The sequence below is a fragment of the Babesia microti genome, chromosome I (genome assembly GCF_000691945.2).
Source record: "Babesia microti strain RI chromosome I, complete genome".
In the NCBI taxonomy this organism is placed as follows: domain Eukaryota; phylum Apicomplexa; class Aconoidasida; order Piroplasmida; family Babesiidae; genus Babesia; species Babesia microti.
Genome location: NC_027205.1, coordinates 1,245,464 through 1,265,563, shown reverse-complemented (window position 1 = coordinate 1,265,563; position 20,100 = coordinate 1,245,464). Strand labels below are relative to the sequence as shown.

The window sequence follows — 20,100 nt, the reverse complement described above, 5'->3', positions numbered from 1 at the left end:
ACACATTACGCCTTAACGTACAGATAAAATGACATTTAAGTAATGGCGTTTAGGCAATAGCATTGAAGCGCATGCTCTAGTATGGAAAGTTGGATTCCTGACGACTGGCATCACTGGCCTTCAGTGGGAATTGGCGAGCAGACAAAGCTGGCAAATGGCACATTGCGTGCCAGCGAAGGTATCCAGTGCTATAGAACTGCAAAATGGACACTTTACGATTGGCCTGTCTTCCACCTCCTCGAAGGTCACACTACAAATTACCCCTACATTACATAAACCAATCGTACACGCATAATGTACAACTAGGTGACTTAGTGGCACCTTTACCCCACTTAAAAATAAATATATGATGTTTGGACCGTGAACTTTAGACAAAAAGGAGTCAGGAGGCGAAAATTCACCAGTACCTTTCCTAACCTTTCCCTCCCCCCCCGACATTCATTCACAACTCACATGCAACAAATACTTAATACTTACCGTGCTCCAATTTGACGGGAAAAGTATCGCCCCCCCTCTTGAGCGAGGCCTGAAGAATACGTCTGACTTTGTCCATCTCCGCGTCCATATCGCCGGCAGTAGCCACAGGAGTGTGCGAGTCAATTAACCGTCTGGCAATGTGTGCCGTAGTCCTAAAGTTACCCGCCTTCCACATTATACCCATCATACGCCTCAAAACAAGGAACTGGTGCTCGCTCTCCAGGTCAAAGTTAGCGAGAGAGGCTGCCAACTGCAGGCTCCTATTGGGGTCGCTCTCGGATAGCTCGCCCCTTCGTATCTCCAACGTCATGGCAAATGCATAACTCCTAGCCTTTACGAACTCAGGCGTCATATTCGCAGCTGGATTACTATCGGGGTCCCATCCAAGCATGGCGTTGTGCATTATTCTACGATATACCTTGAGCGACCCGGCAAAGTCGCCTCCTGTCACTAGCGAGTGCCCTTGCGCCAAAAGTTGCACGTTTAGGGCTGCTAAACGCGCGCTATGCGCAGAGAATACGTCCAACTTGACGGGACACGTATTGGGCAGGGCCTCCGCCAAACACGTAGACGACTGGTAGAGCTGTACGAGCGATGGGATAAGGGCGCGGGGATTGGCAAGGGACAGACCCTCGCGTAGCTTGGATAACGCTTGGTCAAATTGCCCAGATGCCACCAACGCTGCGGCAGTTGGGGTTGCCGCTGGCAGGGGCACGATGGGGAAATCGCGCGCCGATGACGTGGTGACAGAGGCTTGAGAACGCGACGTCTCAATCTCCTCTATGAAATCGTCGTAGTCCGACCACGCGCCATCAGCCTTGCCCGGAGAAGGAACCGGGGCTGGAACTGGATTTTGGATCGGGATCCGAGCCACAACTGGCACCGGGCCAGTGCTGGAAAGACGCCCCCAATCCACGAGCCTAGACCATCCGTCCCAGAGACGGAACGGCCTGCACAGTGGGCCGTTGGAGGGGACTGAGGCGCTGATTGGCGCAATCGGGTAGGTACCGTCGAACAGATAGAGCTTCGATGCGGTAGCAGATGGACAGCCCGACAACACGCCCAGTTCCCGCAACTTTTCAAGCTTATCGAACTGACCGGTTAACATGTACAGGTGGACCAGACCGTAGTTTTGATGGGCATGCTGGAACCCCCTCTCCGCAATCTGCACGTTACACTGCTTCAGGGCGATCTGCGCCACCTCCAGCCAGGCTGCGCCCAGCCATGATGGGCTCTTGCCCGATAATCCAGACGCGGGATAGCTATCAAGCACCTGAACCATCTCTTCAAGGCCAGAGTGGGCCCTGGCAAGTGAAAACTTTAGCGCCGGATCCCTGCAGAATCCAAACGCGTATTGGGGATAACCCCTGTCGCGCAGGAAACTGATAAAGCCCAGGGAGGGACTGCATGTTCCATCTAACAGCTCTGATGGCGTAATGGAACGATCCAGTTCTCCGCTAACCACACGCCGCCTCGCCAGGTATTCGGGCACGGTTAGAAGGAAGCGGCCGGCCTGCTGGGCCCTGGTGAAGTAGACCAACTCATCGCCCTGAAGCGATGCCAAGTACCACACCTGGTCCAGGCTCTTTAGGATGCCAGGGTCGCACCGCAGGGCGTCTCCAGGCATAAGTTCCTCGGAAGGCTGGGCGCCAAACATAAAAAACTTAAGGTGAGTGGAGGTGGTGTAAACAACCGCGTTGGGACCGTCCCAAATCGCAGACTTCACCTGCCTGTCATACACGAGGGCAATCACCCGAAGCTGCCTGTCCAGCACGGCCAAACTGTTGCGACAGACTATCAGTTGGAACTCGTTGCCGCCGGAGGGGACGACCGCTATGGGCTTGCCCGTCAGCGCAGTCACAAATATCGGAGCCTCCTTGACATAATAAAGAGACGACTGGGATACCGCAAATACAGCGCCCCCTGGGGCAGGGTATACGCGCTCAGTGGGCAGCTCAAACGCCGCAACCTTTTCAAATCTGCAATTCAATATCACCAGGTGGTGGGCCGTGCCCACCGCCACCCGGCCCTTGCCCATGAAGCAGCAGCTGGTAGGGTCGTTTAGGGGTGGAGGAAGCTCGTAAAACTGCATACAACAGTCCCCTATGGCGCCTGACTCGATTAAATGGGCTCCCTGTAGCCTAAACTTGGCGGACTCGAGCTCAGGCAGCTTGTAAAATATCACCAGAGTCCTGGAGTTACGGGACAGTAAGAGCAATTGAAACGGGCGCACGCTAATATCCATGTACAACTTCTCCCTAGAAAATTTTCCAGGCACCTTTAGTTGCATGCCAAAACTGGGCTGCAGGCCAAGGCGGGCGCCGGCGTCCGGCCGGTAGAGGTACAGCCCAAAGCAGGGGTCGCTCTGGAAAAGGCGGCCAACGCCGCCGCATGGCTCATCAACGTCGCGGCGCAGCAAATACACCCCCCCTTCTTTGCCCCTGGCGATCAAGGGGCGCTCAGACATCAGCTTTAGTAAAATGTACCCACTGTCGTGCCCAGCTGCAATGTACCTGGAACCCATGCGCTCCGCAGAGCCCAGAGTCCAAAAGCGATCCCCCTTGCGCTTAAAAGTATAAAGACAGTCCCAACTTTCCGTACTCCAAATCTTCACGCTACAATCCTCCGAATTTGACACCAATACCGAGTGGTCCCCCGGGTGGTACATGACGCAGCTCACGTTATCTACATGGGAACGCAGTATATTAGACTGCCATGCACTGTTTTCGCTATACCTCCAGATTCGAATCGTCTTGTCGTCAGAACAGGTGACTATCAGCTGCTGCGTCTGATGGAACACACCGCAGTTTACACCCTTTTCGTGACCTTCCAGTAAAAACTTGAGCGTGAAGGGTGAGACTAACCCCCCAAGGCCGTCAGCCAGGGCTGAGGTTGCGCCCGGATCATGCCTGCTATGGACTTCACCCTTGCGTGGGTCCACGTCCATATCGCTTGGAGTTGCCCACACTCGCGCCGTGTGGTCAAGCGATGTAGTTAGCAGCAGATCCTTAGTGGGATGAAACCTGGCGCACATGACGTAGTGACAATGCCCGGTTATAACGTAGATAGAGGTTCTGCTTTGCCAGTTCCACACCCTGAACGTTTGGTCATCCGAAGACGAGACTATCCAGGGGTGCCGCTGGTGGAAGCTGACGGTACGCACGTAGTCCGAGTGGCCGGAGAGGGCGAATAGCCTACGTTTGAGCTTGAAATCCCATACGACGACTTGACAGTCGTCTCCTCCGCTGACGAAGAGTGATTCCCGGCTATGGAAGTCGATGCCGCGCACTGGGCCCACGTGTCCCTCGAGAGTCTCGAGGAGCAGCGACTTGTCATAATCCCAGAGCTGTATTTCTCCAGAGTGTAGCGAGGCTAGCAGGAGCGGGAGCTGTGGGTGTAACGCCAGACCCTTGACGCGCGAGCTTGTCACGTCCAGTTTCACCGTTACCATCCCCACGCTAGTTGTGTTAACTGGTGCCCCCTACGGGCGACAATTCTCCAAGCATATTTGACTTTTTTTGCCCTTTTGCCCATAGGTTCTGCTCAACCCTCACCCTCACGCCTGTTCTGTTTATCAAGATGTTTGCGCATGCGCCCTCCCCTAAGCTACCACTCCCTTTTCCCTCTAACCAAAAATTAAACTTAAAACGCAGTCACGGAAACCTTCACACCCGTTCTACTTAGGTTGCTTGCTAGTTACACTTGGATAAATAGGCGCACACTTTCGTTGCGAACCTGACCTTGTCCCTCAGGTGGCTATAAGACTTGGCACCCTCAAGGTAGTTGATGATTTTGGGCAACAGGAGGGGGACCTTCTTCACGGGGTAGTCTCTCCGTCCGTTGTCCAGCAGCGATAGACACTCTGTGATCCACGATATCCTGGTATCCAACTGGCTGGTTGAGCGTGCCAATGCTGGAATTATTGGTTAGTATGAAAAATTAGAATGAAAATCAGACATGGACCAACTGGTTCACGGTCAATTTCCATTGACAGGTTAAAACGTACCGGCGCATGTGTTTAGCAACGTTAGCTGCGTCAAAGGTGGAGGATCTGACTCCAAAAATGTAGAAGTGTCAAAGTTCTCACAGAGTGCCACGGTGAAATCGGAGTTGGTGTCCAGGTCCATATGACTGGCTAGGGAAAAGGCCTTGTCATATTCCTGCCGCCCGACCAGGTCTACGTGACTGTTAAACTAGACAACTTCTAAAAACAAACGCAACTCACCCAGTAGCTTGTCGTCAAAACTCTGGTACTTTGCAGACAACTCGTAGTTTGAAGACTCTATGTTCTCCTCGAGCGATTCAATCCTAACAGATACACACTTGCCCATCTCATCAATCTTCTCGCCAAGTTCCCCCACCCGGTCGACTATCCTGTCCAGCCTCTTGACGAGGTCGGAGTACATGCCGTTCCTACTGCTAAGATGATTCAAAATCTGCAAACTCATACTCTCCAAACTGACCCTCAGTGCCTCGTTTATCCCGGGGACTATTACGTTTAGGACCAGCTCCCTTATCATCATTTCCGCCTCTAAATGGCCCTGGCGCTCCGAAGTGACAAAATCATTGGGCTTTTGCGATCCGTCAAACCTACTTTCCCCCTCTGGTGCGCTTTTGCAACCATGGCTGGTCCTTGCAGATTCCGCACCGACAGGCTTCCTCTCCGGCCTGCCAAAGTGCCCAATGTCGGCGCGTATTATGCTCATCTTGCAGGACTCGGGACATTCATCGGAATATACAATATTCAGCACTTTGCCTACCAATTGCAGGCAACCGTCCTGCTGCGTACAGTCACCCTCGGACGGGCCATCTGAGCCTACCGCCGTCAGGTATAGGAAGGATGCGCTTGGGTGGGAAAAGGCGGCCATACCGTCAATCTCAAATGGAACAGACGGTTCATCCCCGGCCAAATTGAGCTTCAGCGGCCTTATACTAAGGCTGTCCAAGTCAATCGCGTAAACCACGGTCCCAGAACTACCGCTCGCAGTTCGTGAACAAATATACAACGCATTAGAGGCGATAGAATAACTAGTGGGCGTTATTGGAAGCTTTACCACGCTACTTGGCATAATTGTAAACACCAGCATCTGAGCCTCCTCCTCGCTCTCGCTCACCAGTCCATCCTCCGAGCCTGCACTGGGATTCGAACCCTTTCCTTTGTTGATGCTATCTGTCCTGCCAACACTAGCGCATTCAGACCAAACAAGCTGGTAAATGATCAGCTGATCATCGACTATTGTGGCTAATTGGCGCCCGCAGGCAAAGTGCGTCCTCTGCGCCCCAAATGCACTGCTCTTACCAGCTACATCTGCCTTGGCTAAATGTAGGCATTTGACCATATACAGTGTGGACAGATTGTCTCCAGGCTCTCCTGTCTCATTAATTATCACGACGAATTCGTCATCCACTACAGCAGCCATGGCAGAATTGCCGTTGACCCCTTGGGGCTTAAGGCCAGGAATGAGCTTCACTTGCCTAGATTTGAGGAGCCTAAGCATCAGCGTATCGTACAAGGGGGCAAGGGGCAACACCTTAGCGCACCTAGAAGCCATTTCAAGGGTTATTTCGACGGGATTAGGGCCCTCTTTGAGGGCGAGAGAGTTTAGTTGCTGCAGGTTCCATATGCAGACCTCGTAGGGGCCTGCAGTAAAAAACTTCTGAGGGTAAGTTGGGTGCCACTCAACTGAAGTAACGTTATCTATTTTGAATGAGGAAATTCTTTGCACCAGTTCCCCGCTTGTACTTGGCTTCGTTGTATTGTTGATCTTAATCAAATGCATTGTATCCATAGCGCACAAAATTAAAAAAAAGTTCTCTCTTTCCCTGTTGGGGATCACTTGCATTATCTTTTCATCAATCTTATGTGTAAATCCGTAGTTTTCCGACAGAGATACCACACTCAGCATATTGCCATCAATTACTCGTATGATAAAACCTGAGTTAACGATTATTTCGGCATAATTGGCTTCATGATTTGGAGATGCAGGGGGAATTTTATCATTTCCTCCGTCTGCCTTCGATTGCAGTGGCTTGCAGGCGTTCGGCTGGTCGTGGCGGAAAAGTTTGGGCAGGAAGGCCATTGTGCCGTTACTGTAGTGGGGGTCACTATTCAGGATTTTGACCCTAGTAAATCATTCACGCTTCTAACTAGCCGAACCCACGCTCTGCCTTTCCTGTCGGTTCTTTCCTCTCCCATAAACTCCGTATATTTCCGCCAATCACACATGACATAATTAGACAGGTAGCTACTAGGCTAGATATTAGATAGAAATGTGGAGGTACTAAGCGGGTAGAACTAATTTGGTGACTTATAACTTTTGAGGGAGAATATATTAAATGTAGACCCGAGTGTGGAAGGCTACACGGGCACTACGTTTGTAAAACAGGGCAATCACAATGTGAAATGGATAAGATTGTAACTAGAAAACTGTTAAAGAGTCAATTAAAACGGCATAACTGTACATGAACATAAATGCATCCTTTGAGGCTTGGATATAAACGAGCAGCATAGGACGCAAATGGGTATGTATGTGGGGAGGCCTGTCATGCAAAGCAAACGCCGGGTTGATGAGTTTTCGTCCGTACTCGCCACAAAACGCCATCAGACATTCGGAAATGGCTGTGAAATGCCCGAAACACAGGGAAAAGAAGAACACCGTACGCTTTTGCTGCGGAATCTGACACCTGCCGTTACGGAGGCAGACGTCAGATCTGTTATGCAACCGTTTTCAGAAGATTTGACACTCAAAATTCTAATGTTCCCTCATCAGGGAAATGCCTTTGTAGAGTTTCCCACTTCAGGCGACGCCCAAGCTGCGCTGAATTTCATGCAACAACACCCAGTCCTAGTCAAGGGAATACCCATCAATGTCATCCTCTCCAAACGTCCCACACTCTCCAATAAAAACCATTCTCATAAAATACACAACGAAAATGGTTTGGGTAGAAACAATGAACTGAACAAGGCCACTGGTCCCACTAAGATCCTCCTAGTGTCAATAACAAATCTGGTATACCCAGTTGATATTGAGTTGATACACTTTTTGTTCAGCAAATTTGGGACTGTGAATAAAATAGTGTGTTTTTCGAAAAACCCTGCCACGTTTCAGGCATTTGTGCAATTCGAGCATCATTCGCAGTCAAAGGAAGCCCTAGCGGCCTTGAATAATCGCAACATATACAGTGACTGCAATACGATCCACGTCTCCTACTCAAATATGGAGGACTTGATAGTCAAGTCTAACAGTGCTAGGTCTTGGGACTATACCAGTGCTCCGCTGCTAGACCGCCCTCCCGATTACCTGAGGGGGAGGGGGCAAAGGGGGAAGGCAGATATTGATAAGGGGATAATACCAGGGTTTCAGGATCAAAGATTTTCCAACGGCCTTCAATTCCACTCACAATTTTTTCCCCAACCTCTCTCCCAGCACTTGCCCCGAGAATTGCGTGAGTCTATGATAGACGTAAACAATCCTAGACAAACCCCGGTTATTATATGTTACAACCTTCCTGGTTATATCGATTCTAACAAGATTTTCAATCTTTTCAGCATCTATGGCTGCGTTTCTCGGATAAAGATATTACGAGACAAGCCAGACGCGGCGCTTATTCAGTACACCAGTCCTATATATGCTTCCTTGGCCAATGTATTTTTACAGCGCCAACAAGTATTCGGGAAGGAGTTACAAATTTCCTTTTCGAAGAATATGGAAGTGAAGATGCCACTGCCAGTACAAATGCAATCTGAAGATGTGGAAGGATCAAAAAAGACCGTCCAGTTCAACATGCGTGACCAGAGATATGGCACTGATGAGATGCAAAGGTATATCAAGGGGGCTTGCAAACCAACAAAAACAGCCTTCATTGCCAATCTTTCCCTTGGTGTTACCGAGGAGGAGCTGCGAGATATAATTAGTGCATCTGGAAATGTCGTTAAAGTCCGCATAAAATCCCATAAGGAATCCGCTAAAACGCAGCTGGCATTGGTTGAAATGGAGACTATAGATCAGACCATTTTGTGTGTTATGAACTTGCATAATACACTCGTAAGGGATAGATCTATCAAAATCGCCTTCTCAAAATCTACCATTGATGATTGACAAATGAATCTGATTGAATTTTGCATCTATTGGATAATCATATTCACTTTTAAAGAGGTTTCAAATTAAGTCGCTTACAACAGGAACTTACACCGCAAATTATCTGCCATATTATTAATTTGGTCGAATAATACCACTCTCATTTGAGTGATAATTACGCTTTTTAATATTTAAAATGAATCTGACCATTTGGCAACTAATGATTTATAGCGTGGATAATCACGTGAAATCATCAAACAACAGCTCATTCTGTTATCCCTTTTCATCATACCCCAAACACATCTCACAACTCATACTAGCAGCAGTAAACACTCGACTCTAAAAAGCTATTAACAACCTAGGCATTATTTAATTTTCATCACAAATCTACACTTGCAATTCACAATGCAACATTCACCTCAGTTATCCAGTAATTACCCATTCTACTAGAATCCATTTACTATTTCTACCTGCCATACCACTTGACGGGGTAAATATAATCTAAAATCACCGCACGTAACTTATTTTTTAGTATTGCCTATAGACGGCCTAGTTTATCGTTTCACCACACCGAATACCAATAATGACTTACGGTAGTCGCTGATCATATTAACAACTATCAACCTAACCCGCCGTATCTATTTGTTACGGAGCAATTATGGCCCATAGATGTTGCTAAAATGTGGTAGCAAAATACAAATGTGCTATAAGGGCGCATATAAATAATAGGACTTTGCGAGGCTCTCAATGTATTTCACGAAAAAGCACGATTAATTACTACAATGCAGTATTCAACCCAAGATTTGGGCCAGGCTTAATTTTTCATCACATCTACATAACCGGACATTGTGTTGATTTAATTATTAAGATGTAAACTTTAAAACAATTTCTTGTTAGAGATAGGGCGTGTATATGCTTCCGTGTGGTAACGGTGGTTGTAGTGAAGTGGCACCACAGCTCTGAACGGTAGGGTGACTTGCTAGGGTGTTTATCTTTTGGAAAAAATAAAAAATCTATCTAAAATTCAAAATAAACGATCAAAATAACACTCGCAATGTCCCTATCCCGCAACAGGATATTGAATGAGGTTAGGGATTCTGCCACTCTCAATGATCCGGATGTCAAGTTAACACCAAAGTAATTATTTGTTCCATGTTAAACTAATCATAGCTTTACGAGACTGTGATTAGTCAAAATTTGCATCACATTCGTTCATGTGTAAATATTTACATGCATGAGGTTTAAGTAAATTATTAGTACCGTGACGTAGGGACAACTTCTATGAATGGGAAGCTGTTATAAATGGGCCAACTGACACACCGTATGAAAATGGATCATTTAAACTCTCAATTCACTGCCCTATGAACTACCCAATATCTCCTCCAATTGTACATTTTTTAACTCGCTGCTTCCATCCCAATATTAACTTTTTGACTGGTAACTTCCCACTAATATATTAAAAATAAAAATACGCTAGTGTATTTTTATTTTTTGTACTAATACAGGAGAATTGTGTCTAGATTTACTAAAATCTAATTGGACTCCCGCATGGACAATCCTGTACATTTGCAAAGCAATTATTTACATGCTCGGCGAGCCTAATGCGGAGAGTCCCCTGAATTGTGATGCGGGGAATTTGATTCGTGAGGGTGACATTAGGGGGTTCAACTCATTGGCTAAAATGTATACCCATGAACTTGCCATGTCAGGGTTTTAACCATACCATTTGTTAAAATTTTCCCACACATATAAATTAATTGTAAATAGAATTACAGTGTTATTATGAACTACAATTATGAGTGTAAAAATATTGTCTATATTAGGAATCTCTCTCCTACAGTCACTGACGACGATGTCAGATCATTTTTTTCTGATTGCGGTGACATAATATCTGTAACTTTCCATAAGTAAGACATATAGTCAATTATCTCTATATTTAAACAACCTATCAGATAATCTACACATGTCATTTCTAGTAGTTAATGGATTGAATAATCCATTCTAATAAATACAAATAATTTATATAGTTTGGCTGGGAACAATCGACGATACTTGAAAGTTGAATTCAAAGATTCTGCAGGCGTAATTGGGGCAGCGCTTAAGAATGGCCATCCGCTATGCGGTTGGCCTATGGTCATTTCGGTAATGGACCCAAGGTTAAGCTACGAAAGTGAAGCCAAATCTGGAGCAGTTTCAGCAGCGGTGGCACAGCTATCCAATTCTGCAATGTGTGGGTTTTATGGCGCAAATTCTAAGCAATCCAAAGCAATAGAGGCTATTATGTACTATGGCACCAATTCTACACTGTCCAGCAATGTATCTGATGCGGCAAAATTACTGGCTTCGCAGACCGAATGCTTGTTGCCCACTCACACTTCATCTTCAATATTTCTAAGAGTACAATACCACCCTGATATACAGGTAATTATTTGTGTTTATACAGGATTCATATCTTAAGAGTACCTTCTCAAATGCAGTTAAAATCAAAATCTCCAGTTATAAAAGCAGCATTGGCGACAAAACTGCAATTTTGGAATTCAATAGAGACGATCATGCTGAGGATGCCTTAAAAGTCAAAAACATTCTAGATCGAAAAATAACGTAACGCATATTATTCATTCAGTATCACTCGTATAACAAATCAAGTTACTAGTGGCGATAGTGTCACTAGTAAGATTGGCCAAATGGATGATTCAGAAGATAAGATTCCAGAATCAGAACATAGGCAACAGATAATTAGATCACCCTCAATAGATCACTACTATCGCCATCGGAGGTCTCGACACGACCATAACAGATCAAATTTACATCATACTGGACATCGTTATCACAGCAGATCCAGGTTCAGGCCCAGAGATAGGAACGGAAGGTCTGGATCCCGTGACCGGGATGAGAGATACAGGTCAAGGGGTGGTAGATCCAGACATACGAGAAGATCAATCCTAAATACCTGGGATGTGAACGTGCATCATTGACGTATTGATCAAGATGATAGAATGGACTGTGGTTATATAAGATGTTTAGAACGTCCATGGAAAATTCATATTAGTTTAGCGACTTAAAGATTTTTTACGTTTAGAGAGCTGCTTTTGCAATATTTTCAAAGAATTTCATATTATACAAACGAAGCACATGCACTTATCAAAACTAGAAATATTAGTTATAATTTTAATTACTCACATACATAATATCAATGATAAGAACAGGCAAATTTTATTGAATCATTACTGAATATTTTAACAAAATTATCTAGAATTATGCAAGTTAAGATAGATTTTATATTACAAAGCTTGAGGTGCTTTTAGGGGGTTATAGCAACAATCGCACTGCCACTATCCTTTTTATCTATCTTATAGTACCTGTGACAACCACAATCTAACGCCAATTTCGATGCAAACTCTTCATCATGGGTTATCAATATAAGCTGAAACCCGTGCAAACTCTTCCTTTCATTTACAAGTCTCGCTAATGATTCTCCCAGCCCCTAAAGTTATTATTTCGCAAACCTTTACATGTGAAACGTCTAGATTAGTTGTGGGTTCATCTAATGCTAATATGCCACAATTTTGACAGAAAATTTCAGCCAATGCCAATCTAATTACCAGAGATGCTAGCATTCTCTGCCCTGCTGAACATCTCCCTCTCATATCCAACTCTGTGCCATTTATTGACATAACAATGCGATAGTGGAACGATTTATCCGTTTCCTCATTGAACCTTACTATATCAATTGTTTCACCACCTGCAATGTAATCGATATCATTTCCAGTGTACAACTCCTGCCATATACTTTTGATGGCAATATTTATCTCTTCCATCTATATAATATACAACACACTTTTTTATAATGATATTTTGTCAAAGCGAGATCTAGTGACTTTTGATACACAGCTAGGTCCTGAATAATAAAGTGGAATACCTTTTCCGCAAGTATTACAGTTTGCAATTGTATTTGGGCATCCATAAAATTGCCCTTGGCATTTTTGTAAAGAGGACTTTCTAACTTCATTTCGATCTCTTTAATCATATCCCTTCTAGCCTTCAAGGAACCCATGCATTCATGTCTCAATAACTAGTTTACTTGCCTGTTTGAGGATATTACATTCATGTTAGCGGTAAGTTTTTGCATTTCTGATTCACAGCTAGTCACGTTTGAACTCAGAATCATTAAATCATCTTGTAGCCTTTTATTTTGCTGTTGTAGGGTTTTCAATTTTATGTTATCCACCAAAACTCGTTTTATTGTCTTATCATTGATAATTTTTTCACAAACTTGTGCACGTTGATTATTCACTTCATTTAATTGCATTTCCACTTCAACATCAATCTTACTTGACAGTTCTAGGATAGAATCTATCATCAGTATAATGCTATGTGAAAACATTAAATACTCATTGTTTATGCCATTTGAAACAATTAAATCGCTGTTTAGCACCTCCTCAATATCATCAAAATTTGCACTAGTGCTGGAATGCATTTGGGAAATACTTTCTGCGTTAGTTATTTCACATTTGTTATTCATCAAAAATTGTTGTGTCTGTAGTAATCTCTGTGTAATACTAGTTTCTAGTGTGGTTCGACATAGGATGCATTTCCCAGTGCTATTGATTTCTAAATAACACAATATGTACCTTTTATGGCCATGTTATACAAATTCAATTTGACGTCTTGCGATAAATTTTTAATATGATCCAACTCTTCTACTATAATTTCAGTGGGCGTATGATTATCAATGGTATTATTAAAACATCCAGCATTTACACTATTTATACTTTGTAACGTCGACAATTTATTCTTAAGTGCAATGAGACCTTCCAAATTTGTTGGCATAATTTCATTTATAGATTTAACCATTTTACTGAGTGTAATCCACAATTCGCTACTGTACACTGATGGTTTAGATAATTTAATCCTATCAATTTCCATATCCAACTGCACCAAAGTATCCTCGCTTTCCTATATACACAATTAAATTACATTCAATTGTGCATTAAATTCCACCTGTAATTGCAGAAGCTCATCCAGAGACTCTTGATATTCTTCTGTAAGATTGGATTTTAGTTCCTCAATCCTACCATTGGTACTAATTAAACCGAAGAATTTTACTTGTTAATTTCCGCATTAATCTTCTCAATTTCATTTTTCACCTTCATAAAATTTAATTCGCATTGTCGCAGGTTTTCTATTTTCTTGCTGAGTTCAAATTCATCAGATTCATATTCACTAGATAAATTTTGTTGTAATTACAGAACAAAGTGATTAAAATCTAATTCAATAGAAATAGACATGCATGATTACCTAATCCTTTGCTCCAGGTCCTCAACAATAATACGATAGTCAGAAAGTTGCTTTTCATAGTCCTTGGCCTAAGCAATACTTATTAAATTACCTGGCTGAGATTGCTTTTGCATATATGTAAATACACATTCTTATCCTTCTTTACTTCTAACTGTTCCTTCCTCAATCTATTTGTTGATTACCTAGCCTTGCCAATTGCTTCTAGTGCCTTTACATATCTAAATAAATAAACTATTATAACAAATATGAAATTGTTTTCCAACCCAAATTTCAGTAACACATTAAACAAGCGCGAACCTGGACGTCTGAAACAGATCATCAAACCTCTTTTTAACCGTAGCATTATCGCTTAACGGCCAAGTATTGTTTTCTTGGTGGCAAAATATAACTAAATCATAGGCTAAAAATTACCAGAATCTAAAACAGCTTTCGATAAACCAATGAGGGAAGGCACTGCTATATCCATATCTACACATTTATGGCTGACACAAGATTCCTAAATAACACATTTTTTTAACTTCCCCGGTGGGCAATTTAACCTGTAAAACACTTTCTAGGGCCTATGTTATTTATTTTGTATAAATACAACTCTTGTAGAATTTATTACCTTAAAACTTTGTTTAATCTTGCCTATTTTATCTTTTACATTTAATAATTGGTAGATTCTAGTGGCACACACCTGAATTGCAGAGTATCTACCATATTGCCGTTAAAAGCTTTAAAAGTGAGCTTAATTTGAGCTCTAACTTCCGGTACATTATCGATTTTGGGGTCGTGAATGAAGTTCTTCCCCTTATCCACATTGGGAGGGAGTTCACCAGTCGTCGCAACTTTAAGACACTCTATAAGTGTCTAAATCACAGGTAACTTACAGTCTTCCCCGAACCATTATGGCCTACTATTAGGGTTAGAGGCTTTTCAAAACGGAGTGTTTCCATTTTTTCTGGGGAAAAGCTCCGAATCCCTTGTATACCAATCATCTCTACCGTCGTCATCCTACCTCATAATACTATAATTGTTGGAATGAAAATTCATACAGTATTTTTACAGCCACTATTTTTACATAGTTTAGGGATGCGAAATCGCTCTACAATTAACAATTAATTGCCAATAGTAGCATGTTGTGATTTTCCAAATTGTGTCAAAATTTACCCCAAATACATAAATATAAAATTAGTTTACCATTTCGTTACAAAATTTTAAATCATTATAGAATTTGGAGGACATCATCATTTAACTTTTACTCAAATCCTATTTAACTTGCTGTTAAACAACAAATTCTGTTAATAATCGATGTAACAGTCATATAATTTAATTCCATATATAATATCTCACTCAAACACCAATCCTTTGATATGTAATATAAATATTGAACAACGCCATAACCAACTTTACTATATACCATGCATAACATTGTAACAAATGATAATTAATTTAAAATTTAAAGTGCTGTTCTGAAAAAATCTCAAGAAAATGCCTAATAGTAAAAATATCATATCCAATTAACTTAAACTTGTTAAATTGAAAAATAATACATTTTAGTACAGCCAACTGACATTGAAAAGTGCTTGATCAATTGAATAATGTTATTCCATTGAATTGATATGATGAATTTTTAGACGTAGAATCCAAATTCCTGTTCTTTCCTCTTAATTTGTTTCTTCCAAGCTTTCTCAAAATCCCTTTGATTCACTACATATCTACATACATGACAATGCTAGTTTACCTATTCTTTTTAACAGCCTGCATACCGGCTTGTTGGCAAATAGCAGCTATGTCAGCTGATGAAATTCTATCAGGCCTAGATACAACTGTGTGATTAATTTGCCTTACAAGCCTCCAGATCCACTTGTTCAGAAAGGTTCATTTTGCTTGTTATAGCCTGGAAAATGAGACGGCGTTGGCGTTTATCTGGAAGGGGCATCTCAATTTTACGGTCAAGGCGACCTGAATTACTTTGTTTTTTGCAAGCATTCAACTTCAAAATACATACCAGGTCGCAATAGTGCTGGATCTAATGTATCCGCTCTATTGGTAGCCATTATGACCTACGTTAGAAAACAGTACTAACCTTTACTGTTGTTGTCTGATCAAATCCATCCATTTGGTTTAGTAATTCCAACAAAATACGCTGCACCTCTCTATCAGCTCCCGTCTGTGCATCAAATCGTCTAAGTCATATTGTTTAATTACTTTGTAGCAATGGCATCTACTTCATCAATGAATATTATAGAAGGGGCATTTTCACGGGCCTAAATAAATAACAAATGATTTTACCAAACGGAAAACATCCCTAACCATCCTGGGGCCCTCGCCCAGATACTTTTGCACAAATTCTGAACCCACAACCCTAATAAATGTGACGTCACTATGATGGGCTACAGCCTATTCATTACTTATTTGGTTACTTTTGCCAACATAGTTTTACCAGTGCCCGGAGGGCCATATAACAATACTCCCCTAATTTAATTAGTTTATTACATCGGAGGATCGATTCCAATTTGCATATACAACTCGGGACATTTCAATGGAAGTTCTACCGCCTCGCGTATCTCCTGCTTTTGAATATCCAATCCACCAATGTCCTAAATAATAAATTTACTCACAGAATAGCTGACATTTGGTTTATCCGTCATTTGCAATACTTGAATAGCAGAATCAGCCTCTGGAGGTAACACGTCTACAACGCTATGACTATGGCGATGTAATGCTACACTCACAGACTGTGTCAAGAGTTCCCTAGATCAGTTATTTCAATCAATTTCGCACTTGAAAATGGTTAATTTCCATGTCAATAAGACAAATTTGACAAAATAGTCCATTTACGCGATAAAAGTGCCATTTACCTGTTAATTGTTGATAATATTCTGACATGATATTTAGAACCAGCAGTGGAGGAAATAATTCCATAGTTCTTATCTACCATGTCAAGGAATTGACCAATAACAAGGGGCACACTTTGAATTCTTTTGATCTCCTCCCTAGCTCTGATGAGTTCCCTCTTCAAATTCTTGTGTTCCTCCTTTATGTATTTTTCCTGTATAATACTTTTACACACCTTAATATCACAAAATTCAAGTTGTAATTGTAGATCTTTTAGCCGATCGTAGAGGTATTGATCCACTTCCATTGTAGTGCTGCCATACATGAGGGCTTTGGCCCTATAGAACCATGTTGCATTGGCACTATTTGTTCTATTTTTTCACTAATATCATGAGCATTCAATCAACATATAATAAATTATAATATTAATTTGAATTTCCATTGATACCCTCGCAAAAATGGATAAAATTTCCTCAAATTCTACTTCCATATTCAACATTGTAGATTCTAGTAATATTAATGGGAAAATTAAAGGGGAAATCAGTAGTTTTGAAAATATAGATCATATAGATGCTGAAAATGTGACTGTAAAAAGGGAACTCCCGACTATACTGGATAAAACATCACTACATGGCGCTGAATGTATAATATTGTCATCAAATATATACCTCCCACTGACAGTATACAACAAAATATTTCCCCACCAACAGACAAATATCAAATGGTTGGCAGATTTACATAACAGTAGTTCGGGTGGAATTCTTGCAGATGAAATGGGAATGGGCAAAACTGTCACAATCGCTACGTTCATTTACGCACTAATGTTCTCAAACAAATTAAATCCCCAGTTTTTAAGTGGCCAAACACTCAACATTCTGTTAGTATGTCCTCCGACACTTATGCTTCAATGGGAGCATGAATTGTCTTTATGGGCCAAAGGTATAAAAATTACATATTTTGACAAGGATCTCGATATCCGTTTTTTACTGCACAACAAGAAGTGCTTTCATTGCCTTTTTATAACATATGACATACTTAGACTGTATATTAATGTGCTTAATCGAATTACTTTTCTGTACGTGATTTTAGACGAAGGGCAAAAGATCAGAAATCCCAATTCAAATATAACTCAGTGCGCAAAAACAATTAATACACCACACAGAATACTAATTTCTGGCTCTCCTATACAAAACAATTTGATTGAATTTTGGTCATTATTTGACTTTTGCATCCCTGGCAAACTGGGAATATTACCCCTGTTTATTGAATTGTTTGTGGAGCCAATACGTGCTGGTGCATCGCTAAACTCAACAAAATCACAATCATCCATAGCATATAGGAGGGCAAAAGCTCTTAGGGAATTGACATCTCCATTTATTCAGCGCCATATAAAGTCGGAATGTCCTGCCATTCAACTCCCAAAGAAGACTGAACATGTGATATTTTGTCATTTATCTCCTTTGCAATACCAGTTATACCACAAAGTAACGACAGACCCTTACATCAACCGTATCATTAGTAATTATGCTAGGATGAAGTTGGACAAAACCGAACAGTACAATCATAGGTATAGATCGGAAGGGGGGTTGGGTCGATTGTTCAGGGTAATATCTCTGTTAAGGAAAATCTGTAACCACCCAGAACTACTGAAATGGCAGTGGAACACTGGCGAACAATTGAACATTGCGAGCTCGGATTCCTATAAATCTGTAGACACCGAAGATTCATCAGATTCAGAGGACTCCACCTATACCCAAGATGAGACAACTGATCTACCCAATGTAGGGAGTGAAATTGTCAATACAAACAATTCCACTGAAGAAAAATTAATACCATTGTCTGGAAAATTAACTGTGGCACTGGATATAATTTATGAGTGGGCTAAACAGGGGCACAAAATCTTATTCTTTTCTCAAACTATTAAAATGCTAAATATTGTGGAAAAGTGTATTAAAATACCTTTCCTACGTCTTGATGGAACAGTTGCTATTAAGAAGAGGGGGGGGATAGTATACAAATTTAATACTTCGGAAATACAATTATTATTGTTAACGACGAGAGTTGGAGGGGTTGGACTAAATCTAACAAGTGCCACTAGGATAATCATATTTGATCCAGATTGGAATCCAATGGTGGATTCCCAAGCCTCGCAAAGGTGTTACAGAATTGGTCAAACAAAACCAGTAGTTATTCTAAGACTAGTAAATGCCCACACGATTGAAGAGAAGATTTACTATAGACAAATTTACAAGTTCCATCTCTCAGAAAAGATACTTACAAATCCCCGCATGGAAAGGTCTAAAGTCTTTAATGATATACTTGATTTATTTACCTGCCCTGCTCCTCCTCCAGATTATGTAAATCCCGAAACTAGCTATTTGTCATCAGAGTACGCAAACTGTTACATAGGCTTAAGCGACATTTGAGAAAAATATCCAAATTGAAGTTTAAAAATTCGAATCTGAGACTTAAACGGGCGTTGGAGGATTTTTTAGACAAAGAGGAAGACGATAGCAAGATTTCCGCCATTTTGCAAAAGAATAAAATACAAGTTAGCCCTTCATATATATGTGATTAATAAATTCATGTCCAATCATGAATTTAGCATAAAATTAGTCTAATGTAGACTGTTGTTAAACATGATAAAACTGTGCAACCAATGTATCGAATTGAAGAAGAAGATGATGATGACAGCATACAATTATTGGACACTTCATTCAAGTCTATCCAATCTGCAAACATTAACGTAAATAATATATAATGTAGATACCTACTTGGACCGGTAGAAAAGGCTCCGCTGGAAAATCTGTTGTGAATGATATTAAAAAGGGGGTATCTCGAAACGAACTCAAAAAATTGCTTATACAGTATTTCTTAAGATCGCCAAAGAATTCAGCCACTAGTAGTGAAATACTGGAGAATTTCAGTCATTTGGTAAATGAAACACAAAAGATCGAGTTCAAACTTTTGCTTAAGCGAGTAAACATTTTGTGAATTAGATTTGTACATTAAATACTCCGGAAGACAAAACATCGCCCAAGTATTGGACATTAAACTCTAGGTATACAAGACATAGTTCCTAATTTTTAGCAGATATGCATAGCTATAGTCTTTAGTTTTTATATTTATGTGATAACAAGCTACAGAATGGTGTTCCTTAAATTCATAAAGATAATTTGACCAATTATCAATCGAATTCCAGTTTCACAGCCTATATAAAGGTTATTTATCATGTGTACGTGTCTATAATTACTAAAATTATTCCGCAGTGATTACCTTTATCAATTGTATATGATTTACAGGTCATGCTTTAATTAAATATTGGATTAGTGCCTAAAGTAATTGATTGTCTTAATTTATTTTTCATCTGAGGGCTAATCGATATAGAATTGGTATAACTATTCTCTCTGATTTTCATGTAAAT

The 20,100-nt window shown here is 41.4% G+C and overlaps 8 protein-coding genes across 8 annotated transcripts; 4 read left to right on the top strand and 4 right to left on the bottom strand.

Annotated features, from left to right (window-relative positions):
* BMR1_01G03445 (coatomer protein complex, subunit alpha (xenin)) lies at window positions 121–3,928 on the bottom strand (the record flags this gene model as incomplete). Its single annotated transcript, XM_021483001.1, has 2 exons — window positions 121–263; window positions 478–3,928. The coding sequence occupies 2 exons, from the start codon at window positions 3,926–3,928 to the stop codon at window positions 121–123; spliced, it is 3,594 nt and encodes a 1,197-aa protein (XP_021337581.1).
* BMR1_01G03440 (conserved Plasmodium protein, unknown function) lies at window positions 4,170–6,557 on the bottom strand (the record flags this gene model as incomplete). The annotated part of the gene is made up of 3 exons (XM_021483000.1): window positions 4,170–4,390; window positions 4,484–4,654; window positions 4,703–6,557. The coding sequence occupies 3 exons, from the start codon at window positions 6,555–6,557 to the stop codon at window positions 4,170–4,172; spliced, it is 2,247 nt and encodes a 748-aa protein (XP_021337580.1).
* A 438-nt stretch (window positions 6,558–6,995) lies between these two features.
* BMR1_01G03435 (RNA recognition motif. (a.k.a. RRM RBD or RNP domain)) lies at window positions 6,996–8,576 on the top strand (the record flags this gene model as incomplete). The annotated part of the gene is made up of 1 exon (XM_012792300.1): window positions 6,996–8,576. One exon carries the CDS (start codon window positions 6,996–6,998, stop codon window positions 8,574–8,576), a length of 1,581 nt encoding a protein of 526 aa, XP_012647754.1.
* On the top strand, window positions 9,610–10,272 carry BMR1_01G03430 (peroxin-4; the record flags this gene model as incomplete). Its single annotated transcript, XM_012792299.1, has 3 exons — window positions 9,610–9,692; window positions 9,826–9,992; window positions 10,061–10,272. 3 exons carry the CDS (start codon window positions 9,610–9,612, stop codon window positions 10,270–10,272), a joined length of 462 nt encoding a protein of 153 aa, XP_012647753.1.
* A 65-nt stretch (window positions 10,273–10,337) lies between these two features.
* BMR1_01G03426 (uncharacterized protein) lies at window positions 10,338–11,530 on the top strand (the record flags this gene model as incomplete). The annotated part of the gene is made up of 4 exons (XM_021482999.1): window positions 10,338–10,462; window positions 10,583–10,976; window positions 10,999–11,156; window positions 11,179–11,530. 4 exons carry the CDS (start codon window positions 10,338–10,340, stop codon window positions 11,528–11,530), a joined length of 1,029 nt encoding a protein of 342 aa, XP_021337579.1.
* Window positions 11,857–14,833, bottom strand: BMR1_01G03425 (DNA repair protein RAD50; the record flags this gene model as incomplete). Its single annotated transcript, XM_021482998.1, has 19 exons — window positions 11,857–12,039; window positions 12,062–12,276; window positions 12,298–12,373; window positions 12,394–12,453; window positions 12,475–12,619; window positions 12,641–12,925; window positions 12,947–13,166; window positions 13,187–13,511; window positions 13,533–13,638; window positions 13,662–13,778; window positions 13,854–13,921; window positions 13,945–14,014; window positions 14,036–14,071; window positions 14,151–14,241; window positions 14,265–14,349; window positions 14,372–14,413; window positions 14,461–14,532; window positions 14,553–14,705; window positions 14,726–14,833. 19 exons carry the CDS (start codon window positions 14,831–14,833, stop codon window positions 11,857–11,859), a joined length of 2,457 nt encoding a protein of 818 aa, XP_021337578.1.
* Window positions 15,469–16,983, bottom strand: BMR1_01G03420 (26S proteasome regulatory subunit T3; the record flags this gene model as incomplete). Its single annotated transcript, XM_021482997.1, has 12 exons — window positions 15,469–15,553; window positions 15,580–15,664; window positions 15,687–15,800; window positions 15,847–15,901; window positions 15,925–16,024; window positions 16,047–16,105; window positions 16,131–16,238; window positions 16,262–16,313; window positions 16,335–16,438; window positions 16,460–16,592; window positions 16,700–16,890; window positions 16,912–16,983. 12 exons carry the CDS (start codon window positions 16,981–16,983, stop codon window positions 15,469–15,471), a joined length of 1,158 nt encoding a protein of 385 aa, XP_021337577.1.
* On the top strand, window positions 17,135–19,759 carry BMR1_01G03415 (DNA excision repair protein ERCC-6; the record flags this gene model as incomplete). The annotated part of the gene is made up of 5 exons (XM_021482996.1): window positions 17,135–19,065; window positions 19,086–19,227; window positions 19,303–19,422; window positions 19,443–19,655; window positions 19,676–19,759. 5 exons carry the CDS (start codon window positions 17,135–17,137, stop codon window positions 19,757–19,759), a joined length of 2,490 nt encoding a protein of 829 aa, XP_021337576.1.